This window comes from Scyliorhinus canicula, chromosome 11 (assembly GCF_902713615.1).
Source record: "Scyliorhinus canicula chromosome 11, sScyCan1.1, whole genome shotgun sequence".
Taxonomy (NCBI): Eukaryota; Metazoa; Chordata; class Chondrichthyes; order Carcharhiniformes; family Scyliorhinidae; genus Scyliorhinus; species Scyliorhinus canicula.
The window spans coordinates 84,958,381-84,984,343 of NC_052156.1; the positions used below are offsets into that span (position 1 = coordinate 84,958,381).

The following is a 25,963-nucleotide window of genomic DNA, read 5'->3' on the forward strand; positions in this document are numbered from 1 at the left end:
ACGCCTTGTGGATCTCCCCCTGCTCCTCTGGGCAAGGCAAAGTGTCCAGAACCTGAGTGGAGAATTGGATGTGAATTGAGATATGTTACTCGTCCTGTGTCATGTTACTTTACTGTCCTCTGATCCCTTTTAACTAGCACTTGGCATCCCAATTTGGGCTCTATTCCAATAATGGGCTCAACTAACTGCCTATTTATTTTGCTCACGGTTGTCTCCCTTGTGTAAAATATTATATCATCGTTTAGAACTTAATATAGATGAATTAAATGGACTGTTCTCTCTATCTCTCCTCAGGCTAAAGATGTATTGGCAAACTACCAACCTGGCTTGCTAGAGAACTCTGCAAAAATGGTTCTGCTGTTTGAGTTGATTGAAGAGAGCCTGAAGCTTGGAGACAAGATCCTTGTGTTTAGGTAAGAGAGCATTAAGGAGAATGATGCACAAAATGGTAAGGGTCAGATTGAAGTTCCTGCTGAGCACAGCAGTTTGTATTTAGGTTTCTCCCGAAGGCACTGACTCAGGCTGGGATGTGGTTGAGCAGAAATCCATCAGAGGCTGTTTTGACAGTGGCGGAAGCATCACTGCTTGGGCTGACCTGGCTTTCATTCGCTTGCTACACACGCACAGTTGCCAGCAGTCTGCCACTGCGGGCTTTCAGGAGCCTGGATTAATGTTTTGGTACTCTTCTTTTCCCCCCCCCCCCCAGGGCTGCTTAGCCCAACTATTGTGCTCCTTCAACCACTCATGCTGAGGTCTAATTCAGCAAAGATGCAGATGAAACAGGGGACCTTGTTGGACTGCATAGTTCAGCAATATTGGATATTTCATTGAACTCTTAGGGATACTAACTTTCTCCTGTCCCCTGGCTAATTGAGGATGAAGCAGAAACCTACCCTCCATTCTAATGTTTCTGTTTGGGTTGGGGGATAGACGACGGGGAATGCTTTGTGTTGGTTTGCCAACACGGGCCAACATTGTAGCTGGCTGGTGATATTGTTGGGGCTCTTCAGTTGTGTCTCAGATTGGGGCATTTAAAGTAAATTGGCATAGACTAGGGCATTGGTGCTGCAGAGGAATTTATTGGTAATGTTATGCACATTGGACATTGATCCATGTCCTCCCAGTGGGTAAATACCTTTCCCATTATAATGCTGCACCTCACACCAGTGAGGTTGCAGAATATGCCCTCAAGTAGCTGCTGCCACTGGATTGGCAGTAGGGTACTGCAGCTGGCATTTGGCACACGTGGGTGAAGGAGGGGAAATCAGCAAGGGTTCGTGCCCCAATAACTGTTAAATAATTCCTGCTGGAAAGAACGGCTGTGTGGGTGTAGAGGGGAGACAATCACTCTCAAAGCAGATCTGGATACTTTACCAACTCTGATCTGAGCTTCCTTTAAATATCTCCGAATGACTATAGCTTATTTTCTTATACCTGCGCTCTGGAGCCTTAAAGCTTAATCCTTTGATAATTTCCTCTTTTTATATGAGCCTAATTTATTTTCAGCATTTGATTACTTATCTTCATTAAGCTTGCCGAAAGGTTTAACTCTGAGAATAAAACGTACAATGTTCAGTGTTTCCGAGTATATATTAAAACAAACAAAACAAAGGGGCAGCATGGTGGCACAGTGGTTAGCACTGTTGCTTCACAGCTCCAGGGTCCCAGGTTTGATTCCTGGCTTGTCACTGTCTGTGCGGAGTCTGCACGTTCTCTGCGTAGGTTTCCTACGGTCCAGTTTCCTCCCACAGTCCAAAGATGTGCAAGTTAGGTGGATTGGCCATGATAAATTGCCCTTCGTGTCCAAAAAAGGTTAGGTGTGGTTGCTGGGTCATGGGGATAGTGTGGAGGCGTGGGCTTGGATGGGATGCTCTTTCCAAGGGCTGGTGCAGACTCGGTGGGCTGGGTGGCCTCCTTCTGCACTGTAAATTCTATGATTCCCAGTTTCAGCGTTATCCTTCCAGGACTCTATTGCCCAGGGACGATATTCATTCTGAGCTGTGCAGAGTAGGGGTGACTAGAGGTCTGTGACTGTAGAATGGAGTGCATTATTGGGGGTACAGATCTGTGGCCGCAGAGAGTGGGGGGGGGGGGGGGGGGGTTTGCATTAGTGTGTCTAGTGGACCCTAGAACAGGGTGAAAATTGGGGCGAGCGGGTGGGGACGGAGGTGGATAGGGTTCAGACTTGTCAAGATAGAACAAAGTGTGTACCATGGGGTACAAGTCTCACTGGCATTAAGAGCAATATGAAGGATCGAATTAAGCATATAACAAGAGAAGCATCATACACAACATGAATAGTGTATTGGTTTTAAGTAGTAGCATCAATTTAATAAATAAACCAAGCAAGAACATGACTTTGATTTCCTCCTGTTCCCATAGTTTTGTCCCAGCATACGATTGATTAAATAGGAGTTTAACATCAGAGGCATTGTTCATTATGAAAATTGTGCCTTTCAGTATCCTGAGCTTCACACTGTTCTTGTCTGGTTTTTATTTTGCCCTCCTCTCTGCAGCCAAAGCCTTTCTACACTCTCAGTCATTGAGGAATTTCTTGGAAAGAGACCAATGCCAACAAAAACAGGCTCCGAGGAATCTTCACAACACTGGTTTCGGAACATTCATTATTACCGTAAGCATCCACAGGGGCCGTGCAGCAGTCTTATTTTTCAGATTGAAGAAGCAAAGGCTTACGGTCATATTTTGCATTAATCTTAAAAGCTGCAAAAAGTAAACAACAGTGCCATCTTGTGGACAAATCCACACACCCATTTACTAATTGTGACCTGTTCCTTAGACAAAATATTTTGCCTCACCCAGGAGTGAACGGAATTGTCAAGTCGTGAGATAACCGAGTCTAAAATGAGATTTAAGTGGATTAGCTGATACAGGAGTGCAGCCAGACACTGTTACGGAGGTGTAAATAGGTGTTCTTAATGATGGCACGAGCACGTGGTCAGAAGCTTGTCTCGGGGTCAGATATGACACATGGATTATGAACAGATTGGACCAGGGTGAGGGATGGAGTTGGTAGCTAAGGACAGGAGTTTGGAACAGGAATGAAAGCAGTGGCTTCAGTCTCTCGAATATTTAATTGGAGGATATTTCTGCTAATTCAGCTCTGGCGGTCAGATAAGTAGTCTGATGCTTTAGCAATATTGGAGAAGTCAAGAGATCTGCTGGTGAGGCAGAGCTAGTGTCAGTGTACATGTGAAAACTAACTGTGCTTTCAGGTGATATCGCTGAGGGGTAGGATGTAAATGAGAACTAGGAGAGGGGCCAAGGATAGGTCATGGTGGGCCTCCAGAGCTAACAGTGTGACAACAGGAAAAAAATTTGCAAGTGATATTCTAGCTGCATTTATGTAGATGGGGACAGAAGCCTATCCTATTTAAGTTTCTAATTTTGATTCTGAGGAAGGACCAGTCTGACTTCCTGTGATTAATTCTGTAAAGGACTGTATATTGCATTAGAGAGTCTTTTGGAAAAACAGACTGTTGCAAACATTTGCCTTTGGGCTCAATATTCTGGCTCCCCTTCACTATGCTTCCTCATAATAATTATTCAATAAAAAGTTCTTTCGAACCTTGCTTGCTTAAAGCTAGCACCTATTAAGCATTCCCCAGGGAATCAAAAGGTAAATTGAGGGTTGGGGAATCATTCCTCTCGGGGAAAGCAGCCAAATTCATTGCATCAGGGTTGGCTCTGCTGCAAAGGGGAGGAGAAAACCTTGTGGGGATGCAGTAGTTTTAGGGGATACAATTGTGAGGGGCATAGTTAGGTGTTTCTGTGGCCACAAACAAGACTCCAGGACGGTATGTTACCGTCCCTGATTCTCGGGACAAGGATGTCTCCGAGAGCCTACAGGACATTCTGAAGGGGAAGGTTGAATAGCCAGTGGCCATAGTACACATTTGGTACAAACAACATAAGTAATAAAAGGGATGATGTCCTAAAAGCAGAATATAGGGAGTTAGGAAGTAAGTTGAAAAGTAAGACCTCAAAGGTTGTGATCTCAGGATTACTACCAGTGTAAATAAGGGCGAGAGACAAATAGGGCCACAGTACAAAGAAAAGTTATAATTAAAAATGGCAAAAGGCAAGCTTTGTATCTTAATGAACGAACATTCTGAATAGGTAGATGAACTGATGGCGCAAATTGGTTAAAAGGATATGATCTCATGCCATTACGCAGATAATTTCAAAGTTTGATTTAGGTCGAGTTTGGCAGGGTGTTTTGCGACGTCCATGTTGGTCTGCATTCAAAGGCACTTAGTGCCAAAAATGAGCCCCAACAAGATTATTGGTTCCCTCGCCATCTGATTCGCCCGACTCACACCTAAGCAGCTCACTGCTAAAAAGGGGAGCTGCATTTAAGCGATCCCTCACCACTCACTTTAACACGAGCATGGCAAGGCGCAGACCTTGATTTGGTAATGCCAACCTCGCAAAGTTTCTTGACTCTGTGGATGAGAGTCAGGGGACCCTATTCCCCGTGGGGGTCAGAGGACCAGCAGCACGGTCAGCAATGCCTCCTGGGAGGCAATGGCAGCGGCTGTCAGTGTGGGCAGCATGACCAGGCGAACTGCTGTTCAATGTCTGAAGAAGACAAACAGCCTCCATTGAGCTGCAAGAGTAAGTTACCTCTCTCCTGGCATCATTCCGCCCGCAACCCCTCAGCCCCCCCCCGCGCTCCTCCCTCCCAAAAGATACAAATCCACTGGCTGACACCTCACACCCGCCCCACACCCAACCTTCGAGCTTGTTCTTCAGAACCCCCTGCCACCCACCAGCACAACCCTTCATGACCAGTTGTGGTGCCACCTGCTATAGACACCCTGATCCTTCAAGCCTGTGGCTCACAATGCCCTCTTTGACCCCACAGAAGATAGCCTATAGTAAATGGGAATTGGCCAAGACGGGGGTGAGGGGGGAATCCTGGAGATTCCGGTACTTGCCCCCTATGAGGAACGGGCTCTGGAAATGGCGGGTTTGCCCGTGGGGGAGAGCAGTGACCAATGGTGAGGTTGTCTGCACCAGAGATGTGAGGAACCACTGCCCTTTCACCCAGGTAACCTGTCAGACAAAATTATCCTTTCCTCTCACATATCCATTGTATTGCAGGATTCCTCTTCTTTCTCTCTCTCCCCCCCCCCCCCCCCCCCCCTTGCTGGATCCCAGCCAGATGCCGAGCCTCCGGACAACGTTCTCCCAGAATGATGCAGATGATGGGACACAGCCGTGAGTTTCAGCAGGTGGTGTCAGTGACAGTCGAGCGACTGCAAGGCCGATTGGAGGAGTCCCAAAGGCTGCAGGTGCAGTAGATGGTGCCAACAAAGCAGGGCACCAAGGCCAACACTGCTGCGGTCGCGACCCCAGTGGAAAACCTGGAGCACAACGTCCACTTCTTGAGTTGCAATTGTCATCATGGCATTGCTCAGTCTGTGATGACCATGGCTGATGGCCTCGACATTATGTCCTAGTCGACATTGGCAGGGCCCTCCAGAGCATGGCCCAGTCACTGAGGAGCATGGTCAACACCATGGAGCAGACAATGGGGAGCTGCCAGGCAACGTCAGATGACTCTTAAGACCTCTGGAGCTCGCTCCGGCTGTCCTTCCATCCCATGGAGTCCACCAAGAGCCTACGGGCATCGTTGGGGAGGAGGAAGCACTGGAGGTCAACCCGGGATCTGCCACCAGGGAGACTGCAGTTCTTCTGAATCGCTCCCTGCCTCTTCTGACCTCGGCGCATCTCAAGGGCAGCAGGCAGAACGGAGTGGCATGATGATAACACCAGTGACATCAGTAAATCTGCTGCCCCCCCCCCCCCCCCCCCCCCCCCCCCCCAGCTCCTGGTCCTCCAGAAGATGTCTGCAATGGATATAGGTCACAGGGTACCGAAGGCAGCAGGTTACTGCCACCTCTAATGTGCTGGGGGCACACCTAGGTGTAGCAGTAGATCAAGTGGAGGAGTACTGAGTGGGCACTGATGAGATCACTATCTGTGGCTAGGGGGCATGGAAATCTGTCACAGTAAATGTTCACAATTAAAACCTGTCACACCTCATACATGTGAAGCTTCTGTCCCATTAATCAGGAGGCAGTGGCATAGCGGCATTGTCACTGCGCTAGTAATCCAGAGACCCAAGGTAATAATCTGGGGACCCGGATTTGAAAATCTAAGGATGACCATGAACCCATTCTCAATTGTCGAAAAACCTATCTGGTTTACTAATGTTCTTTAGGGAAGGAAATCTGCCAGCCTCACCTGGTCTGGCCAACATGTGACTCCAGATCCACAGCAATGTGGTTGACTCTTAAATGGCCTCGCAATCCACTCAGTTGTATTCAACCGCTGCGAAAACACAAAAAAGCAAGTATATCGGACGGACCACCCAGCATCAACTTAGGCATCGGCAGCAAAGCAGCAAACCCAGCCCTATCAACCCTTCGTAACATCTGGGGGCGTGTGCCAAAGTTGGGAGAGCTCTCTCAGACTAGCCAAACAGCAGTCTGACATTGTCCATAATTTATGATTGAGTGTGACTATGTGCCAGGCACCACGGTCACCATTCCTGCATATGTCCTGTCTCACCGGCAGGACAGACCCAGCAGAGGTGGCGGCACAGTGGTATACAGCGGGATGAAGTTTCCCTGGGTGTCCTCAACATTGACTCTCAATCCATGCAGTCTCATGGCTTCAGGATAAACATGGAGAAGGAAGCCTCCTGCTGAATACGATGTACCGTCTGCCATCAGCTGCTGAATCATGTTGAACTACTTGAAGGATTCACTGAGGGTGGCAAGGGCGCAGAATATACTCTGGGTGGAACTTCAATGTCCATCACCAAGAGTGGCTTGGTAGTACCACCATAGACCAAACTGGCTGGATCCTAATGGACATGGCTGCTAGACTGGGACTGCAGCAGGTGGTGGGGGGAACCAACAATAGGGAAAAAAAATACTTGACCTCATCCTCACCAATCTGCCTGCTGCTGATGCATCTGTCCATGACAATATCAGTAGAAGTGACCACCGCACAGTCCTTATGGAGACAAAGTCCCATCTTCACATTGAGGATACCCTCCATCGTGTTGTGTGGTACTACCACCGTGCTAAATGGGATAGACTTCAAACAAATCTAGCAATTCAAGACTGGACATCCTTGAGGCGCTGTGCGCCATCAGCAGCAGCAGTAGAATTTTACTCAACCGAACCTCATGGCCCGGCATATCCTCACTCTGCCATTACCACCAAGCCAGCGGACCAACCAGTGCAAAATGCAAGAGAGCATGCCAGGTGTAACACCCAGGTATACCGGAAAATGAGATGTCAATCTGGTGAAGCTACAACACAAGACTACCTGTGTGCAAAACAGTGTAAGCAGCAAGTAATAGACAGAGCTAAGTGATTCCACAATGACCGCATCAGATCTAAACTCTAGTCCTGCCACATCCAGCCGTGAATGGTGATGGACAATTAAGCAATTCACTGGTGGAGGAGGCTTCACAAATATCCCGATCCCCAATGATGGAGAAGCCAAGCACCTCCCTACAAAAGACGAGGCTGAGGCATTTGAAGCAATCTTCAGCCGGAAGTGCCACGTGGATGATCTATCTGGGTCTCCCCGAGAAGTCCCCAGCATCACACGTCAGTCTTCAGCCAATGCAATTCACTCCACATGCTATCAAGAAATGGCTGAAGGCACTGGATACAGGAAAGGCTATGGGCCCTGACAATATTCTGGCAATAGTACTACAGTAGTCCCCCATTATAACGCGGGTGTTCGGGTCCAAGACAGCCACCCGCGTTGTAACCGAGCCGTGGATATCCAAGATGGCGGATATCGAAATGAATGAACGAGAGGAAACATCGCTGACTATGCTGAACATTGCTGAATGGAAGGGCGTTTTAAATAAGAAACAGCAAAGTTCGTTCAAGTCTTAAATCAAGTTTTAAATGTATTAAAATATATACAATAATATACAGTATACATACAATAATATACTTAAAATTGTACTTACACGCATATTTTTAAAATCATTTAAAAAAGTCTGTGAGTTTCCTCTGGCACATCCCCTTCCTCATCTTGACTTGTGCTTGTCTCTGGAGGTTCTTCAGGTGTAGGATGTATATTGGGTCGAAGTCTTGCTGCTCTGTGTATGCTATGAGCCACTTCAGGTGCGTGATGGCATCCGAGTGGCTCTTTGCCACTGTGGGCTGGGGTTCTTCTTCTTCTTCTGCCTCCTCTTGGGTGACCTGGTCGATGATCTCCTCCTCTGTGAATGTTTCTGCGGGTGCCATGTCATCCTCTGCTGCTGCCCACCTGTCCACCCAATCCTGGAGTGTTAGGTTCTCATCCAGTTGGTCCTCTAGCCTCTCCTCAGCTGCCCTGATCTCTGCTTCAGTAAAGCCTACGAAATCCTCTTCATCCGGGTAATGTTGGGGTCGTGGGAGTGCTGCTCCTAGGGCCTTGTTCCAGCAGTTGGCGATGGTCTTCTCTGTCACAGCTCCCCAGGCCTTCCCTGCCAGATAACAGGCATCCTTGATGGTGATGGCTTTCAGGTAATCTGGGACAGTTAGAGGAGAGTCTATCATTTCCAGGATCAGTTCCTTTTTGTACACAGACTTGAAGGTCTGAATGATGCCAGCATCACATGGCTGGATCTTGCTGGTGGTGTTCTTTGGGAGATAGAGCACTTGGATCTGCCCATCCCTGGTCTTGAGAACATCTCCCTGAGGGTGGGCTGAGCAGTTGTCCAGTAGGAGTGTGGCCTTCTGCGGTAAGTTGCGGGCTCTAACTGGTCCCGGACACTGGGTACGAAGAACTTGAAGAACCACTCCTCAAATAAGAAAGCTGTCATCCAGGCTTTGCCAGAGTTCGGGTAGGTTCTCCATGTTGATGTGGTGAAAGCATCTAGGAGACTTGAATTTGCCCACAATCAATGGCTTCAGCTTGTGTGTTCCCGTGGCATTGCTGGCAAACAGGATGGTGAGCCTGTTCTTGGCTTGCTTGTACCCCAGAGTCTTGTGGGCATCATCCTTGACAGCTAGGGTCTTGTCAGGCAGCATCTTCCAGTAAAGCCCTGACTCATCTGCATTGTAGAGTTGCTCTGGGGTCAGCTCCTCTTGCACCATGTAGTTCTTGAGGATGTCGGGAAAGGCTGCTGCGGCTCCTGAGTCGGCGGATCTCTGTTCACCACTGATGGTAACTGCACCTATCCCATGTCTTTTCTGGAACCGATGGAGCCAACCCTTGCTGGCTACGAAATTGCTGTCCTCTGGGTGGAGCTGGTGATGGAACTTCTCAGCCTGAGTCCTGATGATAGGTCCAGATAGGGGGGTGCCACCAGACTGTTCCTGGACAAACCAGGTGAACACAGCCTTCTCTAAGTTACTGTCACTAGCGTTCCTTGCCTTTTTCCTGCTAAGCCCTTCACTCTGAGAAACTGTCCCAACATATGCTCTTAAATTGGGCTCATCTTTCACCCACCCACGGAGGGTTGACTCTGGTACACCAGTCTCTCTGGATAATTTTGCCTTCGTTTCCCCGTTTCGAAGCCGGTCTATCAAATGCATCTTTTGACTCACTGAGTAAGACTTGCGCTTAAACATTTTGAACGACACGACAGCAACTGAACTCTAACTCGAAGATACCTGCACTGGAAAAGGTATCCCTTTTATGGCTGTGTAACTGGGCTAATCGGTCACGGCTACTCATCGCGGCTAATCGTTCTACAGTACAAGACAGTGGTCATCGCTGCTAATCGGTCTAATCATCGCGGGTAATAATCGCTGCTAATCGGTCTAATCATCGCGGGTAATCATCGCTGCTAATCGGTCTAATCATCGCGGCTCAAAAAGGTGCTGTTTCAAAAAGAGTTTAAAATGAGTCAAGTAAGTTGGGGTCCATAAACCCCCCCGCCGTATATCGCGAACCGCGGTATTGCGGGGCGCGTTATAACGGGGGACTACTGTAATGATTTGTGCTCCAGAGCTTACTGAACCCCTAGCCGAGCGGTTCCAGCACAGCTACAACACTGGCATCTACCCGGCAATGTGGAAAATTGTCCAGGTGTGTCCTTGCGCAAGAAACAGGATAAATCCAACTCCGACTCGTACTCCAAAACTTGCTGCACCCCTAGCCAAGCTGTTCCAGTATACCCAGGTATGCCCTGTACATAAGAAACAGGACAAATCCAACCCAGCCAATTACCGCCCGATCAGTCTACTGTCCGTCATCAGCAAAGTGATGGAAGGAGTCATCAACAGTACTGTCAAGCAGCACATAGTGAGCAACCTGCTCACGGACCTCAGTTTTGGTTCCGCCATGGTCACTCAGCTCCTGACCTCATTGCAGCCTTGGTTCAAACATGGACAAAGGAGCAGAATGCCAGAGGTGAGGTGAGGGTGACTGCCCTTGACATCAAGGCAGCATTTGACCAAGTATGGCATCGATGTTTCCCCTCAGTCTATAGAATCATAGAATTTCATAGAATTTACAGTGCAGAATGAGGCCATTTGGCCCATCGAGTCTGCATTGGTTCTTGGAAAGAGCACCATACTTAGGCCCATGCCTCCATCCTATCCCCGTAACCCCACTTAACCTTTTTTGAACACTGAGGGCAATTTATCATGGCCAATCCACCTAACCTGCACATCTTTGGACTGAGAGAGGAAACCGGAGCACCGGGAGTGAACCCACGCAGACACACTGAGAACATGCAAACTCCACACAGTGACCCAAGCCGGGAATAGAACCTTGGACCCTGGAGCTGTTAAGCAACTGTGATAACCACTGTGCTACCGTGCTGCCCACAGCACGTCTGGTCTAGGACCAGATGGCATAGTCTCCGAATAAAGGGGTGCCAATTTAAGACTAACATGAAGAGGAATTTCTTCTCTTGTGTTGAGTCTTTGGAATTTCTTGCAACAGAGAACTCTGGGGGAAGATCCTTATGTATATTTAAGCCTAAGATAGATAAATTCTTGATCAGTGAGGGAATCAAGGGTTATGGGGAAAGGGCAGGAAAGTGGACCTGAGGAATGTTGGATTAGCCAGGACCCCACTGAATGGTGGAGCAGGCTCGAGGGTCCAAATGACCGACTGTTCCTATTTCTTGTGGCTTTATACCATTTACGGAAATGGCAACATAGTGTTAAGGTTACTGGAGTAGTAATCCAGAGGCCTGGGCTAATTCTGCAAAGGCAGGAGTTCAAGTTGGGTAATTTAAATTCAATTAACTAAATAAATCTGGATTGGAAAGCTCAACTCCTGAACGGTAACCACAGAACCGTCGTTGAGTGTCATTAAAAACCCACCTGGCTCATGGCCTTTCAGGGAAGAAAGTCTGCTATCCCTTCCCAATCTGGCCCAGCAGTGACACACCAATGTGGTTGGCTTTGAACTACACTCTGAAATGACTCTAATATGTGTGATGACAAAGATTTGTGTGTGTGATTGCTGCAGTTTTGTCAGGAATTAACCTGTTTAGTCGAGAAATCGTATTCAGTCATACAAGCAATATTTAAATGGATGTTTATGAAATATTCACCAACTGTTCCAGGACTGGATGGAAGCACCTCTGCGATGGATCGGGAGCGGCTGATCAACCAGTTCAATGATCCTCGAAACACTAAAGCTAGTCTCTTCCTACTGTCTACTCGGTGAGTATGATCTGTTAAAGACCAAAGGATCAATTTTACTTCATTGGTATTTGTGTGACTGCCTGTTCTGTGATCATAGCACAACAGCAAATTCATTAGGAGATGCTGCTGGAAACGGAAGTTATATTTAATTGGGGAATAGTTTAATGCTAAATGTGTGAATTTGCATTGTGGTGTGTCCATGCAAATGGCCTGTCAGCAACTCGAGTGTTCAGGATTAGCAGGAAGCCAATGCTGCGTGTTTATATACCTCTCCCTAGCCCCACACTCAGAAGGTCTGTAGTCTTGGTGTCCTGAACTGTGCTTTAAATCCCATGTGCTTTAAATCCCATGTGCTTTCCATCACCACTCCCATCTCCCCAACATTGTCTGTCCAAGTTCATCTGCTCCCCCAGGATTTCTGCTGAGGTGTCAGCTTTTCACCATGTTTATAAATGATTTGGATGAAGGAGTTGAGAATTGTGCAGGTTTGCTGATGTCTCTTGAGGCACAGAATTGTGTGCCAATGAGAATGGGGGGTTTACAATTGAACGTTGATGAAGAATGTGTGGGGAAGCATGAGGCCATCCACTTTGACCCGAGACAAACTGGAATATTTTCCTAATGGCGCAAAACTAGGAGTTGTGGAGAAGCAGAGAGTATTGGATGTCTTTGTGCACCAGTAACTAAAAGTTAGTGGGCGGGTACAAAAAAATAATCAAAAAGGCTGTTGAATTGCCATCTTTATCTCAGCATGACTGAAATTAAGGGGCAGAAGTTACGCTGCAGTTGTATTGAATTTTGGTTGTATTATGTGGAAAGGCTGAGGGACTTGAGGCTTTCATTGGAGAAGAAGGTTAAGAGGTGACTTAATAGAGGCATACAAGATGGCCAGAGGATTAGATAAGATGGACAGTGAGAGCCTTTTTCCTCGGATGGTGATGGCTAGCACGAGGGGACTAGCTTTAAATTGAGGGAAGATAGATATAGGACAGATGTCAGAGCTAGGTTCTTTACTCAGAGTAGTAAGGGCGTGGAATGCCCTTACTCAGAGTAGTAAGGGCGTGGAATGCCCTGGCTGCAACAGTAGTGGACTTGCCAACATTAATGGTATTTAAATAGTCATTGGGTAAATGATAATGGAATAGTGTAGATGGGCTTTAGATTGGTTTCACAGATCGGCGCAACATCGAGGGCCGAAGGGGCTGTATAGCGCTGTAATGTTCTATTCTATTATGAAATATTATGTTCAATTTGGACACTGACAAAGAAAGCACGTCAGTATACCGTGATGCTGCTACTGCAGAAGTGGTGCTAGAGTTCTGGAGAATTGCAAATGTAACACCCTTGTTCAAAAAAAGGTTTAAGGATAATCCCAACAGCAAGCCAATCAGTTAACCTCGGTGAAGGGATATTTTTTGGAAATAATCTGGGACAAAAATAACAGTCCTTCCTTGTGGCAGCAATAGAGAGGGTTGATGAGGATAATGTAGTTGATGTGATGTACGTTGACTTCCAAAAGATGTTCGATAAAGTGTCACATGAGAGGCTTGCCATAAATATTGAAGCTCATGAAATAGAGGTGCAGTAGCTGCATAGATACAAAGTTGTCCAAGTGACTAGAAAAAGAATAATGATGAAGAATGGTGTTTTTGTTTTGGGCTGAAGGATGGTATTTGGTGGAGTTTTCCAGATCATTTGATGGAGTTCTAGGACTGCTGCAGACCTAGAGTTAGGTGTCCAAGGTACAATTTCAAAATTTACAAATCACACAAAATTTGGAAGTACCTGAACTACAAGGAGATAATGACAGATTTTGAGGGGACGTGGACACACTGGCAGAATGGACAGGCAGAAGGCACACACAATTCAATGCAGAGAGGTGTGATATGTTACATTTTGGAGAGAAAAATAAACTAGGGAGTGTAATTCTAAAGTGGGGGTTGGGGAGAAAAAAGCCAGAGAGACCTAGGGGTATAAGTGCACACATCGTTGAAGGTGGCGGGGCAGGTCAAGAAAGTAGTTTTAAAAATATTCAAGGTCCTGGGCTTTTTATAAATACAGGCGTAGAGTAAAAAAGCAGGGGAGTTACGATGAACCTTTATAAAACACTGGATCACGGGCGACATGTGGCGCAGCGGATAGCACTGGGACTGCAGCACTGAGGACCCGGGTTCAAATCCCAGCCCTGGGTCACTGTCCATGTGGAGTTAGCACGTTCTCCCCATGCCTACATGGGTTTCATCCCCACAACCCAAAGATGTGCAGGTTAGGTGGATTGGCTATGCTAAATTGCCCCTTAATTTGAAAAAAAATCATTGGGTACTCTAACTTTAAAAAAAAACACTGGATCGTTCTCACCTTGAGTATTATGTTCAATTCTGGGCACCGCACATGAGGGAGAATGTGAAGGCTTTGAAGAAGATGCAGAAAAGATTCATGAAGATGGTTCCAGGGATGAAGGAGTTCAGTGAGGTGAACAGACTGGAGAAGTTGTGGGTTGGCCTTAGAGAAGAGAAGGTTGAGAGATTTGATACACATGTACAAAATCATGCGGCATCTGAACAGAGTCGAGAGAAACTGTTCCCATTGGCAGAAGTGCCCAGAAGCAGAAGGCACCAATTCGAGGTGAACAGCAAAAGAACCACTGGTGACTTTTTTCAGGTTGCAAGTGGATAGGATCTGGAACTTGCGGTCTGAGAGTGGTGGAGGCAGATTCAATCGTAACTTTCAAAGCAGAATTTGGAAAGTGCCTAAAGAGAGGGAATGCACCAGGCTACGAGGGGAGGGTTGAGGACTGGAAACTTGCTGTTTTGCTCTTGTCGACAACCAGCACAAACTGATTTATTTTCTGCTTTCCACCATTCTATGATTTTATGGTCCTGGGAGGGGGGTCAGTTACCAAGGTAAAACCCCAAGTCATAGCACAATCTGTTGCTTTAGATATCATGTAGTATGGTGGTATTTTGTAAGTGGAGAGCACTGTGGAACGCCTCAGATTTCCCTTCCTTCATCCACTCAACAAGCTTTTATAAGCTAAACTTGGCATCACAAACCTCAACCTCTTGAATTAATCTGTCAGGATCTTGTCCCAAAGTTGCCAGACCTACTCAGCTGACTGGTTGTGCTTCATTCCTCTGCAGAGCTGGCTGCTTGGGAATCAATCTGGTCGGGGCCAATCGGGTGGTGGTGTTCGACGCGTCCTGGAACCCCTGTCACGATGCTCAGGCAGTGTGTCGTGTGTATCGCTATGGTCAAAAGAAGCCTTGTTACATCTATCGACTGGTGTCTGACTACACACTGGAGAAGAAGATCTATGATCGGCAGATCTCAAAGCAGGGCATGTCTGGTAAGTGTGCTGGGTTTACAAAGTAGATATTTGTTCTGATGAAGGTCGTGAACCTGAAATGTTACTTGTGTGTGTCTCTGCCAAAGCTGCTTGATAGACTTGCTGGGAGTTTCTGTTTTTATTGTGGCTTTCCAACATCCACTTTACGTTTGTGTTATCTGAGGGTAATGCCCGTTGAATAGTTTTAAAGTTGGGATCTCGATAGTACCATCTGATGGTGCTCCCATGCAGCTGGTTTGTGATGCAGAGCAAGGGTTCAATTTCCGTACCAGCTGAGGTTATTCATGAAGGTCTCACCTTCTCAGCTGTGCCCCTCGCCTGAGGTATTGTGATCCACAGGTTAAATCACCACCAGTCAGCTCTCCCCCCTCAAAGGGAAAAGCAGCCTATATTCATCTGGGACTATGGCGACTTTGCTTATAGTCAAGTAGAACAATTTACAAACAAACATGAGGGAGGACAGCCCATACTGTCCATCCATGCAGCTTCTTTCCTGATGGTATGACAAGTGATGGACACGTAAAGCAAAGGCAAGTGAAGTGAGGTGTGTGCTGGTTGCTCACAACAGAGACGTGTGGTCCCTCTGTGTCCAATTGAGCATAGATATTTTGTTTTTGGTTGATGACAGTTCTATTAATATTTGAATGATTAAGCATTTTCTATAACTTGTTTCAAAAGATTTAGTGTGTATTAAATGTATAGTTGGTGAACAAGCCAGATTTCAATCGTGCGGCACACTGAGATGAAGGAGGGCCGCTCATGCAGCCCACTCACTAGCCTAGGTTGCTCCACTCTGTTGTGCAAACAGACTCCTTCCACATCTGCAGGGAAGGCATATGTCAGGAGAATGGAGAAGAAGATGGCAAGTGGATATTAACACGAGCCCTGTTTCACTCCATTCTTCACTCTGAAACTGTCAGAAGTGAAGCCATCAAACTGTACAGTGGATGGAGTACATGTTGTCACAGAAGGCTGAGACTGTGGAGCTTTGGTGGACAGCCAATTTTCCACACTATCTTATTGAGCACTGCTCTGCTGATGGTGTTGAATGCCTTATTGAACCCTATGAAAAAGAGGGTAAAGGGGTGGACCCATATTCGGGAGATAACTATAATAATGGCTGACAAAGGAACACACCTATCCTAACATGGTTGTTTTAATTATTCACAGTTTGTTTCAGTTTGCACCTCCGAACTTAATTTGCGTTGTCTGCCTAGTTGCAAATGATAAGATGTGTTACAAGACACTTTACACTTAAAATATATCTCACATTCTGCAACTAATGATGCCTTCATGTGCATGTGCAAGAGGAATTCCCAGAGTGTTATAAAAATAAAATCCTGGAAAAGATCCGCATGTCTGACAGCATCTGCAGCAAGAGAAACAGAGTTAACGTTTCAAATTCAGATGACTCTTTAATCCGAAAGAGAGGGAGGAATGAAATGGATTTTATACTGTATAAAATCAGGTGGAGCAAAATAGGAGGTTGGGGATAAATGGAAGCTAGGAGAGATTGGACAGATGTTTTGGGCGCAAGACAAAGGAAGTATTTATTAATGGCAGTGTTACGGACGAACGGTGCTGATGGTGGCATAAAGGTAAGATTGCAAAATAAGTAAACATAGCCATTCAGAATTCTGATCGGTTCCATTGCATCAGTTTTCTCCTGGTGGTTTTTTTTCTGAGAATGTTGTGATCTTCAAATGAGGGAAATGGAGCATTTTAATTTAAGATGCACAGTGTCAGCATCGTGCTCTTGTAGAGACAGTCGCGGGTGGGTAAGATTCCTGCCACCACATGGATGTCCGTAACTTGAATCAGTGAGACTCTTCCCAGGCCACATGACTTCCCAGGCATGCTCAAACAGAGATTCTCAAGTTGCACTTTTGACTTAATGAAGGCCAAGCAACTGATTGAAAGAATGAATTCCAAGTATCGCACTGCTTTTCTTTTAGTACAGAGGCTAAAGAATGTGTCACACTACGACAGTCAGGCTTGGACTTGGGACTACCCTGTTAGTTTTAATGGAGGTGATGAGTCATTTAGCGGCCAGGATCACAAAGATAATCTCGAAGCTTTTTTAAAATAAATTTAGCGTACCCAATTATTATTTTTTTTACAATTAAGGGGCAATTTAGCGTGGCCAATCCACCTAACCTGCACATCTTTGGGTTGTGGGGGTGAAACCCATGCAGGCACGGGGAGAACGTGCAAACTCCACACGGACAGTGACCCAGGGCTGGGATTCGAACCTGGGTCCTCAGCGCCATAGGCAGCAATGCTAACCACTGTGCCACGTGCTGCCCCGATAATCTCAAAGCTGTGAGGGAATTTTTAAAATATATATTTTAATTAAAGATTTTCCATTTTTACAATAAATTTTACAACAAAACCCATTTTTCCCCACAGTGGATGATGCACAAAGCCCACATAACAAAAACTCATTAAAGTAAATAGAACCCTTCAACCGACCCCCTGACGTGGCTTTCTCCAGGTACAAGAATTCCATTAGGTCCCCCCAACCATACCGAGGCGCTGGGTGGGGAAGAGGACCTCTACCCCAGCCGAACCTGCTTCTGGGCAATCAGCGAGGCGAAGGCAAGGACGTCTGCTTTCACTCCCATTTGCAATCCCGGCAAGTCCAACACCCCAAAAATGATCACCAAAGGGCAAGGCTCCAGCTCGAGATTGAGAATCGCCAACATGTTGAAGAAGGAGACCCAAAAGCTTACCATTTCGGGGCAAGGCCAGAACATGTGTGTGATTGGCCGGTCCCCGGGAATACCGCTCGTTCTTGTCTTGTATCTCAGGGGGGAAAAACACTCATCCTAGTTTTGGTGAAGTGCTCCCTGTACACCACCTTAAGCTTGATTGGACCAAGCCATGCACATGAAGACATGGAGTTCACCCTGTGAAGGACCTCCACCACTCATCATATACTACTCCTTCTCCCACTCACCTTCACTGCATCTGCCAAATCCAAGTCCTCAGACACAATTCGCCCATAAATACCAGATTTGCTACCCTGCTAGTGAGTATCCTTTCCACCAAAGATGCCCACGATGCCTCAGGAAAAGTTCGGACGGTCACCCACACAAAATTCCTCATCTGGAGATACCTGAACGAATTCGACCCCCCAGCTCAAACTTCATCGTCAATTCCTCCACACCCCCAATGTTGCGTCCAATCTTGATGGCTCGAATGAATGATTGGCACAGATAGGGGCAGCCTCGACACGGCTCATGCTGCCTAAATTGTCCCCAAATCCTCAAACTAAATACAACTACCGGGTTTGAGGAGTACCTAGCCAGAGAAAACTGAAGCGAGGCTGTTAGCAGTGTACCCAGGCTAGACCCCCTACAAGACCTCACCTCTATCTGCCCCATAAGGAATCGGAGTCACCACACCACACCACCCCACCCAACACCCTCAGCATTGGCTGCCCAACAATAATAAAGCAAATTTGGCATTGCTAGGCCTCAGACTGCCTATCCCTCTGAAGAACCATGCAATGGATCTTTGTGGAGTCTTCGCTGTCCATATGAACAATGAAATCAACCTATTGGCGCTCCCAAACACAACTTTAGGGAGGAAAATAGGCTTCAATGAAGTTACTGTGAAAAGCCCCGAGTCACCACAATCCGGCACCTGTTCGGGGAGGTTGGTATGAGAATTCCTTATCCCTGAGGTGCAAAATCCTCCCCACCTGTTACATACACGCCAACAGCAGCTTCGCCACCTTTGAGAGCGGCAATGATTTCAGCTTGGAACAGTCCAAGTTAAATCCCCCTCCCCAAAATCAGTTGGTGTGTATCCAAATCTGGAATGGAAGCCAGCAATTTCCTAATAAATGCTGTATCATCACAATATGGGGTATATACATTAATTAATATCACCAACCTACCTGCCAAAGACCCTGTAACCATCATGTACCTACCGTATGTGTCCACCACCCTTGTCCACCAAGAAACGTACCCATTTATTGATTAAAATTGCCGCCCCGGCACCCCGCAGTCAAAGCCCAAGTGAAAGACCTGGCTCACCTGCCCTTTCCGCAATCTCATCTGATCCCTCACCCACAGATTAATCTCCTGCAAACACACCATATCAGCCTTCATATTCTAGAGGTGAGAGAACACTCTTAATCTTTTTACTGGGCCCCCAATACCCTTATGTTCCAGGTGACCAACCGAATTGGGGGTCTCCCATCCTTAACCCGATGTCAGCCATTTCCACCGTAAAGGATTATTAAGTGCCTGCCCAGAGGATGTAGGCCCCAAGGTGGCCACCAAATCAACCCAAACAATAAACAAATACAATCCAATGGTCACTGTCAGAAACCTTAACCCTCTTTTATGATTCTTCTCTCCACCGCCCCCAGCACCCAGAACCAAACCCCACCCAAACATCCATATTGCTCACATTCCAGAGAACGATACCCCCTCCTAACCAAACCCATCCCTCAACTAAGCAAAAGTACTAGGCTCATTGGACCATAGAAACTGCTCCAACAGGGAGCAACCTCTTCCCCCGAACTCCCACCCATTTGCTAGCCCCTCCTGCGAGAGAATTTAACTCCTTCCACCTGATTTGTGTGTTCCGTTTCATGGTTTATGGAATGTTTACCATCTTTGTGCAGAGGGATCGCTGTATTGTCTGAGGTACTGTCTTTCAGATGAAACAAGCTAAGGTCCTTCCCTCTCTAGTAGATGTAAAAGATCCCATGGTACTATTTTGAAATAGAGCAGGGGAGTCCGCCTGGTGTCGTGGCCAGTATTTATCCCTCAACCCACATTGTTAAAATGGACTATCTTGCATTTATTCCATTTCTGTTTGTGGGAGCTTGCTATGCACAGATTGCCTGCCATGTTACCGAAATTACAGCCGCAACTACATTTCAAAATGCTTCATTTCCCATAAAGTATTTTTGGACATTGAGGTTGTGAAAAGTTCAAAATAGATCCAAATTTCTTTTCTCTTTCCTTTAGTTGTGTTTGATGCATGGCTGCTGAATTATTGGGTCAAGTAGTTATGTCCCAAGTTCACTGAGCCTGTTGCTATCTCCAGCCAAGGTGCTGGTCTGCAGTTACTCAAATAATTGGGAGGGGAAGATATATCAACACCAAGAAATAAGTTAACTTGATTGCTTGTTCATCTGTGTCCCACAGATCGTGTTATTGATGATCTAAACCCAGTGCTGAATTTCACCCGGAAAGAAGTTGAGTCGCTCCTGCATTTTGTGGAAGAAGAGCCTGTTTCATCAGATACCGGTCTTGAGCCAGAGAAAATGTGCGATGAAGTGATTCTCAGAGCATGCGCCAAACATAAACAGCTTGTCACCAAGGTATAACTTTCCGTGTTCAGCACAGAAGTCGGAAGTGCAAGTTCATGGCCCTTTTCCCTGTTATTGAATGACTGTCTGGTTACATGCTCAGTGTGACTGAGCCATGCAGCCTAGAGGACTCGATCCCTGGTCTGGAGTGGAGTTCGCTGACTTTACATTGGATATACAGTGCAGAAACAGGCCATTCGGCCTAACCAGCCCATGCCAGTGTTTATGCTCCACTTGAGCCTCCTCCCATTTTTCCTCAACTAAATTTACCATCATAACCCTCTATTCACTTTTCCCTCAAATTGGCTGGTTTTCTCTCAAATACCTCTATACTGTTTGCTTCAACCACTCTGGTAGCGAGTTCCACATTATCGCCACTTTAGGTAGGGATTTCTTCTGCATTCCCTCTTGGACCATTGGTAACTATCCCTATATTGATGGCCTCTAGATATGCTCTTCCCCACTCTATCCAAACCTTAAATGTATTCAACGGGGGTTAGCAATTAGGAGCACGGTAACACAGTGGTTAGCACAGTTGCTTCACAGCTCCAGGGTCACAGGTTCGATTCCTGGCTTGGATCACTGTCTGTGCGGAGTCTGCATGTTCTCCCCATGTCTGCGTGGGTTTCTCCGGGTGCTCCGGTTTCCTCCCACAATCCAAAGATGTGCAGGTTAAGTGAATTGGGCATGCTAAATTGCCCTTACTGTCCAAAAAGGTTGGGTGGGGTTAATGGGTTATGGGGTTAGGTTGGAAGTGTGGGTTTAAATGGGGTGCTCTATCCAAGGGCCGGTGCAGACCCAGTGGGCTGAATGGCCACTTGCCCTGTAAATTCTATGAATTGGTTTCTGCATTATGCCAGGGAGATGCCAAGGAATCAGGATTCTGACAGTTGAACATTTACACAGCACTGTGCAAAAATGGAACATCTTTCCCCTGCCTCCGAAAAAGACTGTGGATTCTGGGGGTCAATTGGAACTTTAAAACTAAAAACAGTCTATTTGTGTTAGCTCAACATTTCAAGTGACATGGAACAACGGCAGGTACGGATCAGCAGTGATCCAATAGATAGTGCGACAGGCTCAAAGGGCTGAATGACCGACTACTGCTTTGTTCCCATGTTTCCACATGCAAATAACCATAGATCGACTCCGTTTCCGTTTTAAAGCTGGGTCCTTCCTCACCTGAGGTTCAGTACCACAACCAACCAACTTTGTCACCCAGGGTTTTTTGATATTCCTTATCATTAGGTTTCCTTTCCTTGAGAAATTAACTGGCTCCTCTTTCTGCAGCAACCTTTCCAGCATGAGTCACTGTTGATGGATCGCAAGGAGTACAAGCTGACCAAGGCGGAGAAAAAAGCAGCAAAGAAGAGTTATGAGGACGAAAAGCGGGCGTCAGTCCCTTACACACGGCCATCTTATGCCCAGTATTACCCAGCCAGTGACCAGAGCCTTACCAACATCCCCATCTTTAGCCAGCGGCATTGGTATGTAAACAGTGTGTGTGTGTGTGTGTTTTCTTCCTGAGGCATTGCAAAATGAGGAAAACAAGTCCATTTAAATTCTTTTTGTTGCTTTTGCAGCACATTGTTGGCTCTTGTAAAGTTATTTGCTGCAAATATTTAATGGTGCAATTGTTTCCCGCAGGAGGGGACCGATCAAGGGGCTGGATGAGAAGCCAGTGGCTAGTGTTCGCCCTTTACAGTCAACACCAATTCCAATGATGCCTCGGCAGGTTCCAGGTGGCATGGCAATGCCCGGTTCAGGATTTGGTCCCGTGTTCCCTGTCGGTCACCTACAACGGGCTGGTGTCGTGGTACAGAAAATAGTCACTACCACAGGTAGGCACTTGGCATTCCAAACTAAGGGCACAAGGCAGCCCATTCTTCCATTGCCATGATCCAGTAATAGGTGGGTGGAGGGGAATTCCTCCTTAGCAATACTCGCAACAGTAAGTCTGGAGGAATTCGAAGAACAATACAGCACAGGAACAGGCCCTTCAGCCCTCCAAGCCTGCGCCGACCATGGTACCTGACTAAAGTAAAACCGTATGCACTTATGGAGTCCATATCCTTCTATTCCCATCCTATTCATTTATTTGTCTAGATGCCCCTAAGATGCCAAATTCTTCTGAGATGGGATGTGAATGTCACACTGCCTGAAGGGGAAGGCAGAGACTCTTCTGACAAAACTCTCCATTCATTCCCCACAAGTTGGCAGGAGGTCGGAAACAGTATCTCAGCTCAGAAGAGAGAAAATATATCCTGCCTCCACCCCAAATCCCTTTCCTTAAAGCGGACAGTAGATTCACTATTCTGGGTGAGGAAAGAGGCGCTCCTCCCCACCTCCAACAAAATCAAATGAAAACTTTCCCAACTCCTAGACTCTCCTTTCTCAACTTAGCTGGAAAGCAGTAACTTTAGCCTTGCCTCATGGGGCAAACATTGGGCCTGATGTTTTGTTGTGGGGGAGGAGAGGAGACCGCGGCAGCTGAGGAAGCAAAGGGAAGAATGACAGGCGTAACTATGTTCCTGATGGACAAACATTAATGCCTACAGAGATCCTGAAAATACACCTTTGAAGCTTCTCTGTTCCTCAAGCTCTTGTAGTGTATTGCATTTTCCATTCCATTCTAAGCAATGGTTCCCGTGCTGTTTATAGATTTATGTGTGGTTGGTTGAAGTATTTTATTGACCCCTTCCTACTGCTTCCCTTTGCAGATATTGTTATTCCTGGAACCAATACATCAACTGATGTCCAAGCGAGGATCAATGCTGGGGAAAGCATCCATGTTATCAGGGGAACAAAAGGTAGCTTATAATAGCTGTCATTTCATGAGTTAAAAATACTCAATTGCTCAATTCTCCTCTCCATGCCTTCCCTCATCAATAAAGCTTTTAAGCTACAAAGTTGTAAACTCGCACGTCAGAGTGCTATCCCAACCCAGCGGCTACAAATGTAGTGAATCTCCAACTTTCGTAGCCAAGGGTGTGATTGCTACTTTGTCCTCCATTCTCCCCCCCCCCCCCCCCCCCCCCCCCCCCCCCCCCAACTTCTCCCTTTCTCTGTTCCTCCCAATTACAGCCAGTGTTTGGGGATGGCTGTTGAGTTGAAAAGTAACTTCCCATTTAGAAAGGTAGAATCTTCACCTGCGCAATCATTTGATCTCCACACCTTAATTGAACCATGCAACCAAAAGACACCAAGTCCCGATGCTCCCTGTTCATTGAGCGATGCCATGTTTCCTTTAATAGATTTTCAAGAATGCAGATTTAAATTAGATACCTTATATTAATGCAATCTTACTAACTTCCTGCTGAGGCCTGCATGAAGGCACTTGGGGATATTGCAATACTCTACACTTGCCACCCCCTGTATGGTGAGCTCATGGTTTCCATTGTGTTAAGCAGTTGCCAATTGGAAGAACAACTCTACTGCAGAACCGGACTTCTGGGGGCTAGGCCAGCACTGAAGGGGTTGGTGCCGTGCCAACTGGCGGCGAAGGGCATGCGAGTTTGGCGCATGCGCAGAACCGCCGGTCTGGTTCCGCGCATGCGCAGACCGGCCGGCGTGTTTCCTGCGTATGAGCAGGGGCGTTCTTCTCCGTGCCGGCCATGGCGGAGCCCTACAGAGGCCGGCGCAGAAGGAAAGAGTGCCCCCACGGCACAGGTCTGCCCACAGATCGGTGGGCCCCGATCGTGGGCCAGGCCACCGTGGGGGGCACCCCCTCGAGGCTGGATCCCCCCGCGCCGCCACAAGGACTCACCTAGCCGACCTACAAGTCAGGTCCCGCCGTGATGAACCATGTCCATTTCACACTGGCAGGACTGGCCAGGAAACGACGGCCGCTCGGCCCATTGGGGCCCGGAGAATTGGTGGGGGGGGGGGGGGGGTGTGGCGCTGCCAACGGCCCCCGACCAGCACGGCGTAAACCCCGCTTCTGCCCGATAACCGGCGCCAGAGAATACAGCAGCTGGCATCGGAGTGGCGGGGCGGGATTCACCCCGCCCCTGGGTATTCTCTGACCGGGGGGGGGGGGGGGTGCGGATCGGAGAATCCCACCCCTCACCTCTGCCAGTGCTTTGTACTGTTCTACCTTTGTACTTCCCTGAACATGTCGGACTGAATTTTACCCACTTTCGCAGGAGCACTACTAACTGATTTATTACATTTTGTTTGCTTAATAAAATGCCATGCGCCTGTCTTTTAGGAATGTATATCCGGACATGTGATGGAAGGATCTTTGCCGTACGAATGGGTAACAAACCAAAAGTGACTGATGGAAACCATGCAGCTGCATCGGGTGAGATCTTTTGGTTTCACCTTTCCTTAGTTGCCTATCCACTGACTACCAAGCAAAGAAGAGAAAGGAAAACATTTAATAATGATCTGATAGACAACACCTGGATAAAGCCCCTCACAGCATGCATGTGGAAGAACCCGATTACAGTATAGGCTGATACTTTGGGACAAGTCTTTCCTAATAAATGGGAGTAACATCAGGGAGGAAAGCAGTCCTGTTAAAGGATGACATTAGACTGAGGGCAGAGGACTGATTAGTTACCCACTTGACCGGGGAGGGGGAGGGAGGTGCAATGCACCTCGGGCTGCATGATGAGAAAATGTTTATAAAATGAGTGCTGGGGAGAGAGAATTTTTCTCTCCTGAATGGTGGGTCTTGATTAGTGTAACTTTTTGTAATTAAACCGCTCAGAAGAAATCTGACTGAATAGTTCAGATTGAAAAGTCCAAAAGGGCCAAAGTGCTGAAGAACAGACCACTTAATCCAAGTATAAGTGATTGGTGGCCCCTCAATCGTCAGTTTTAAAAGCCTGTAGGCAGCAAGAGGAAAGGAAGAATGGGGGAAGTGGAGAGTTCCACAGCTTTCCGAGTCTTGGGAAAGAGTGAAGTAGAGATTTGAATTCAATACACTGGTGATTGTTTTATCTCCGGATTACCTACAACGCTTCACAGTCAATGAAATAGTTTTAAGTATAGTTTCTGTTGTAATGTAGGAAACATTATAGACATTAGGGAAGGTGGTGACATACTGATAATGTCACTAACTAGTAATCCAGAGGACCAGGCTAATGCTCTCGGACATTCAAATCCCACTGGTGGAATTTAAATTTAATAAATCTGGAATATGAAGCTTGTCTTAGTAATGGTGACAATGAAACTATCATTGATTTGTCATAAAAACCCATCTGGTTCACATCACCTCCATGAAGGAAATCTGCCATCTTTATCTAGTCTGACCTACATGTGACTCCAGACCCACAGCAATGTGGTTGACTCGTAACTGCCCTCTGAACCGCCACTCAGCTCGAGCGATTCGGAACTATTGCTGGCCCAGCCAGAGATGCCCACATCCCATGAAAGAATAAAGAAAAAGGGAGCAAATTTGTGGACAGTAAGGTCCCACAAACCGCTGTGGGATTAATGATGAAATGTTGTGCTGGTTGGCAAGTGGATATTGGCCAGGACATCGGTTAAGTTGAAGATAATTGGAAAGAGCAGTCCTACGATGGGAAGATTGATGTCTGGGACTTGGAGGTTGGAAGGGTAGGTGGAGCAAGGCTACTAAGGAATGTTTAAGTGTTTATTTTTAATTCAACACACTGGGAATTGGGA

The 25,963-nt window shown here is 46.9% G+C and overlaps 1 protein-coding gene across 2 annotated transcripts in view; it reads left to right on the forward strand.

Annotated features, from left to right (window-relative positions):
- The window catches only part of rad54l2 (RAD54 like 2), a 170,865-nt gene that overhangs the window by 143,536 nt on the left and 1,366 nt on the right, over positions 1-25,963 (forward strand). For both annotated transcript variants that reach the window (XM_038810813.1, XM_038810812.1), the window contains 9 exons: positions 295-413; positions 2,517-2,632; positions 11,570-11,669; positions 14,792-14,997; positions 20,166-20,341; positions 21,620-21,816; positions 21,977-22,170; positions 23,050-23,139; positions 24,540-24,632. In XM_038810813.1, the coding sequence (XP_038666741.1) occupies positions 295-413; positions 2,517-2,632; positions 11,570-11,669; positions 14,792-14,997; positions 20,166-20,341; positions 21,620-21,816; positions 21,977-22,170; positions 23,050-23,139; positions 24,540-24,632 (1,291 nt within the window). The remainder of the gene's footprint in view (positions 1-294; positions 414-2,516; positions 2,633-11,569; positions 11,670-14,791; positions 14,998-20,165; positions 20,342-21,619; positions 21,817-21,976; positions 22,171-23,049; positions 23,140-24,539; positions 24,633-25,963) is intronic.